At 51.3% G+C, this 6000-nt stretch overlaps 1 protein-coding gene across 1 annotated transcript; it reads right to left on the minus strand.

The window, feature by feature from the left end:
- Positions 1-1335: 1335 nt before the first annotated feature.
- PRND (prion like protein doppel) lies at positions 1336-5777 on the minus strand. Its single transcript, XM_040638016.1, has 2 exons — positions 4608-5777; positions 1336-3271 (listed from the first exon to the last, which is right to left on the minus strand). The coding sequence occupies exon 1, from the start codon at positions 5775-5777 to the stop codon at positions 5241-5243; it is 537 nt and encodes a 178-aa protein (XP_040493950.1). The 3' UTR covers positions 1336-3271; positions 4608-5240.
- Positions 5778-6000: the final 223 nt, after the last annotated feature.

Below are 6000 nucleotides of genomic sequence, written 5' to 3' on the forward strand. Positions count from 1 at the left end.
TGGTTGGTTCTGCTGGCAACTAGCCCCCCTCCTCAGGTGCTCTCCAAGTCACCTCATTCACAGAAACTCTCCTGAAGGGGCCGGTGACGAATAACAAGACGCCCATTTCACCTTCAGGGCTGTGAAGCGATTTCCGAAGCTGAGGACAAGAGATCAAGTGTTAGGACAAAAGATGCTTCTACTCATCTTACTGCTCAGCAAATTCCAAGGGTTTGGGGAGCTGCGAGCCAAGAACCACGGATGAAGACCGAAGACATATGAGAAAAGTATTTTGGTCGTCTGGATGACGAAACAGGTATTTCTCATAAATCACGGTGTTGCAGACGCTGTAACTCCCTCATTTCGTTCTCGATTGCTAAGTAGCCCTGAGTCAAAACACCAGTTAAGACAATTAGAAACCCTATTTCTGGATTTGGAAATTCAAGGACAACACAGCTGATAGGGGGATTGGCTAAGCAGGACCCTACCCTGGACCCTTCCCTCTGCTTCGTCCTTGAAACTCCCTTTGGTGTTGAGGTTATCTCTTGAACCTGGAGCCCCGGGGGCATCACACATCACCCTGCTGAATGCTGACAGCACCTCTCATGAGCCCACGTGAGTAATTCTGTCCCCCGGGCCCCTGCGTCTCCCCTAACCTTCCACCCCTCCCCCCTCCCTCCATCCAGGGAGACCAGCTGTGTCAGGTCCTCTGACCCCAACTTGTTTCTAGCTTCCTCAAGTTCCTCTCTGGCTTTCTGCCAACTTCCTTCCACACATTATAGCTAAGCCCACTGGAGTTAAGCAAACTGTATTGTTTAAGAAAGCAATGCCTTCCCACAAAAAGATTTCCCTTCAAATAAGATCTGGGAATTCCAGGGGCTGACCGGGTGGGGGTGGAGATAAGAAATTCAGACCAGAGTTGGGGGAGCACCTTGAGGACGTGGGGACACTTAAGCATCAAAGGATAAACTCTTGGGGGGAGGGTCAGCTCTGGACTGGGTGCAGTCCCCAGGGAGGTCCCTTTAGAAGGCGAATGGTCAGTGCATGGGACCTCTTTCAGTCTGAGGCCTCCCGCGTGCCCAGGTGAAGCCTCCCACTTGCTAAGAGAGACAGTTGAGTCCGTTGAGTCGGCTTTGAGTGGTCTGGGGTGGGCTTGGCGACGTCCCAAAGACAGAGTACTTTATTCCCACGTTGCCCGCAAGGTTTGATTTATTCTCATTTTACACGTGCTGCTCATTCCCCGGGACATGGGAGTTTGGCTCCCTGCCCTTCCACCGGGGAAACTGGGTGCCCAGCTGTAAGGGGTCTGCTGCCAGCGTGAGGGTAGGAGAAGAAGGAGTCGGGTGCCGGGTCGACTGCATGGCCTCGGGGCAGAGTGAGCAGACCCCCAGCCGCGGGTGCGTGCTGTGCTGACCAGAGGCCTCTGCATGTCAATGGAGCATAGTCTGAGCTTCCAGCTGGGGAAGCGGAACCTTGCCAGGCACCTTAGGGTGTCCTTGTCCAGCCATATACAGCGCATGAAGGAAACACGGTGGGTAGAAATGCAAGACGTGACCAAACCGGGAGGTATGAAGTAGTTCCGGGGGGCTCCTGACCCCTTGGGCCAGCGCCCCGAGCCCATCACTTGTTATCCGGAAGCTTGAGATAGAGAGTGTAAGCAGCTCAAGACAAACTCACAGCCACGAGCTGGGACCAACCTCGCTGGGACCACAGGGTGGGGTTTCTAAATGTTGCTGAGCATCGGAAGCAAGATGGGGTGTGAAGCCTCCGGGGAGAGGCTGGCTGGCCATCAGAGCCCTGAAGGGAAGCCCGGGGCTACTTGAACCCTGCACCTGACACCCCCTGCTCTGCGTCTTTCCCTCCCAAGGGGCATGCGCACTGGAATGCGGGGCATTTACAGTGGATTGATGAAAAGACCAGGACCAAACCTCCCCCCAGCGTCCCTGGCCGTCGGGAAGTGTGGAGTTGTGCAAATATACCACCCTCTGAAGCCCCAACATACACAGCCCACTTTCTAGGCTTCTCAACCCAGACAGTCTGGGCCCCAAAGCAGGTTTAGGATGGGAATTGCTAACAGTTTTAGGATTTTCGAATGGTCCTTGTGGTCAGAAATTACTTGGGAGGATTTGGGTGTGCTGTGTGCAAAGGCGTGAAGGTGCTCGAGCAGCATTTGCAGAAGAGGCGGCTTCTTACACGTGAAAGACATGAAACCCCCTACAGGTTAGCGGCACCCATGGCAGGCGGGAACGAGCCCAGCTCCAGCGATGCGGGAACACAATCTCGTCCCATCTAGAAATATTTAAATTATTTAAATTTGAACTAGTCCACAGAAATAAAAGGGACACATTGCAAGGCTGTATGTACATCCAGATGGAGGTTTATTGTTTGCAGTGGAGAAAAACTGAAGTTCCCCGAAGTTCCCCAAAGGTCCCTCAACAGGAAGCGATGAAATCAACCAGGGTCCATCTGGACTGTGGAGTGTTAATTACACAACAATCTCAAAGGACCAGTTAGCTAACCAGCTAGCTGTTGAACTGGAAAGAGTTTCATGATGCAGCATTAAGTTACAGAAGCAAAATGCTGAGGGATAAATGCGATATGTACAATTATGGTACTTTTAAAAGGAGCAACCAAATTAAAAAAAAAAAAAACAACCACCCTCCCTTATATACCTAAGAACAGTGAAAACATGGAGGCTACAGATCAGGCAAGAAGGAGGGGGTGGGTTGGGGGAGGCAAGAATTAAAACATCATAGAAAAATGAAAAAAGCATAGAATAGAGTTCTATACAATAAAGAGAATACTTGAAATATAGAAGCTTTTCTGTAGTATTTTGCAAATATGTCCATTTGTATATGCAAGTGGAGAAGGCCTAGGAGGTAAGAGGGCAGACTGAACACACAGACAACCAGACACTGGGACTGGGGGCGACGCGGAGTTCTGGATTTCTATTGTAATTTAAATGTCACTTTTACTACAAACACATTTTGAAAAGTCAACACTTGGAGGGGACAAGAATGCGAAGGTTGGTGAAGTTATGCACCTCTAAAATGACTGTATCAAGAATAATTCAGACGTCCCTCACAATGTCTTGGACATAGTAGCTGCTCGACAAGCTTTGGCTAACGTGAAAACCCAGACACAGCCTTCCCTGGACCTCGTAATTCGTCAGCAGCAGCAAAGATGTTCCAGCACGTGTGGTCTACAGTGAAAAAGCCTCATCAATAAACTTGACGTTTGAATCACCATATACAAATGCCCTTCGCACCCCACACAAGTCTGGTTTCTGGACCTGTTAATGAAATGAGAAAAGACAGCAATTATAGAAAATGTACTATATCGTGGTCTGTGTTTGCCTAAGAAATGAAGTCATTTTGCTTACGTGGCTGTGTGTGCCTTTTTGGTTTAAACACAGCAGAGCTGGACTGAAAATTTCAGTATTAGCCTTCAGGTAAGTTTCTTTTCTTTTCTTCCCTTTCTTTCTTTCCCTTTTTCTTTCTTTCTTTCTTTCTTTCTTTCTTTCTTTCTTTCTTTCTTTCTTTCTTTCTTTCCTTTCTCTCTTTCTTTCCTCCCGTCTTTCTTGCTTTGTTATTGTTTAAAAAATAAAACTAAAAACCTGACATGCAAGAAATAACCTCTATAGAGTCTGTACTTTTATTTTGTGCTCTGTTCAAGAATTCAGCAGGACCGTGGAAGCGGAAGGTGAGGGCAGTCCTGGCAGCCTGAGGACTAAGGCCTTCTGGCGGCCTCCATCCCATCCTCCTCCAGCACTGACTGAGTGCAGGGTGGCCCCCAGGCCCCTTGCGGGAGGCCGCTGCCCTGGGCTGCCCCGCCCCCAAGTCCTCCACTGCTGTTCTCTGTTAAAACCTTCCAAAAGTATCCTTGAGAAGAACGTTGATAGCAGCGGAGGCTCAGAACAAGAGGTACCGTTATCAACATTCATGTACTTAGGATAAACTGTCTGAGAATGCACACCCCCCCCTTACAGACTCTCTTTAAAGGAGAATTGATAATATTCAGCAGCTAGTGTGTCCAAATATGGTTCAACAATTCCTGGGGGGCTCTAAGAGCACCCCAGAGGGCCTGTGGGGGCATCTTAAAGCATTAGATTCATTATTTGTATTTAAGCCGTATTCGTATTTTGTAATACATATTTAACTAATAAGAGGGATCCTGAGTGCCCTATCTACTCTTGCTTAGGGTATGAGTGAATCTTTGTTGGGTCTCCCTAAAGACATGGCTTCTTTTGAAACTTTTTGGCAAGGGATTATTTTTTTATAGTGATAAGTTCACAGAAATGACAGCCCCACCCCAACGTGGCAGGTAAAAGAACAGCTGGAGATCGGCCCCAGGACCCGTGTAAAGGGGGCATAGTTAGGAATCCCGCACGCGTGTACATAAAAAGAAGCGCCTAGCTCTAGGGGAACATTACAAAGCAAATGTGTCATTTAAAAATATTTTCTCAAATCCAGGTGATATTTTAGAGAGAGGAAAAGCGAACACTTATCCTTCTTGTGAAAGAAATCTTTGTGCCCTAGACACATCCCGCTGTGGAAATGGTCTGCTCTGGGAATTCAGCGGGGCAAGATCGCCTTGCGCCATGATTTCTGGCCTTTATCTCGCTTTACCTCCATGTTCGTTGAATCCCTTTGCTGGATCTCAGTTCAATTAGAAGAATGAAATACAACCTGCGTGGAAGGAGGTCTCAGGATACATGGCCATCCGCTCAGGCAGAAATCTGCGTTGGGAGCAGTAAAGGAACCCCAGGGCAGCTCGGGGATTGCAGGGAGCGAACATCTGGGGTGGGACAGGCAGGGACTGAATTCTAGCTCTGCTGCTTTCTAGCCACCACGCCTCGTGGAGCCTCCGTTTCCTGGTCTACACAGTGGGAAGAACGCCTGTCTCTGGGAGGGGTTGGGGAGACCGGGAAGCCTGCGGCCGGTCCCTGGCAAGTTCTCTTCTCTGTTCACCGGACATTCATTTATTGCGGGGCGCAACTGCCACACGCCCCCCGGGGGAGCCGAGAAGCCAGTGACTGTGCGGCCGCCCGCGGGAGAGCCTGCAGGGGCTCGGTGCACACACATTGATCCGATACAGACAGACGCCCCAGGGGAGACTCGCCAGGGCTCCTCGAGGCACTGAAGATTCGCTGCTCTTTGGTACCTTCGGGACTCGCGGGGGTTGGGGCCTGCAGGAGACCTGGGACACCGCAGCCGATGGCTCACCCTTGGGTCCCTGCGGCCGCCGGCCCGCCTGCAAGCTTATTTCACGATAAACCAAATGAAAACCAGCAGGCAGAGCAGCAGGGGCTGGTCGCCGCCCACCCGCAGTCCGGCTCCCCTCTCCAGCCAGAAATCGCAGTGCTTGACGGAGCAGAGCTCCCTGACCAGCCTCCAGAGGACCCGCTGGTAAAGCCTGTTGTCCTGTTTCTCGCGGGACAGTTCCTCCTGGTTGGCCACCTGCGTGGCGTTGATGCAGCCGCTCACGAACTTCTCCTTGGTCACGTTGGCCTCGGAGCAGCCGTTGTAGTGGATGCCGTCGGGGAACTGCCAGTAGTTGGCCTCGTAGTACCTGTTGCCCTCGGCTCCCAGGTCGATATCCAGCTTCCGGCCCTGCCTGATGAAGGCCCCGGGGCGGATCTCAGCCGTGCGCGCCTCCGTGACCTGGGAGGTACTGGGCAAGGCCTTGCGGTTCCACTTGATTCTGTGCTTTATGCCTCTCGCCTTGACCGCCGAGAGCTGGCTGAACAGCAGGACGCAGACAATGGCCAACCAGCATCCGCCCAGATGCTTCCTCATGGTGCTGGGATCTGCAAGAGCAAAGGCCGAGTTACCTTCCCCGGGGGGGGGGGGGGGGGGGTGTCGTTCCCGGGCTCCCCCGCCCCCTCCCGTGTGCAGGCGATTCTAAGGAGTGCATCCTTGCGACATTCAAGGTTTCCAAAAGCAGAATAGTTTTCCCGGGCTCGGGTTGCACAGGCTAAGGCAATACCGAGTTTCTTGCTTTTGCCTGGAATTATATGCA

This window comes from Ursus maritimus, unplaced genomic scaffold (genome assembly GCF_017311325.1).
Source record: "Ursus maritimus isolate PB19 unplaced genomic scaffold, ASM1731132v1 scaffold_22, whole genome shotgun sequence".
NCBI classification, from domain to species: domain Eukaryota; kingdom Metazoa; phylum Chordata; class Mammalia; order Carnivora; family Ursidae; genus Ursus; species Ursus maritimus.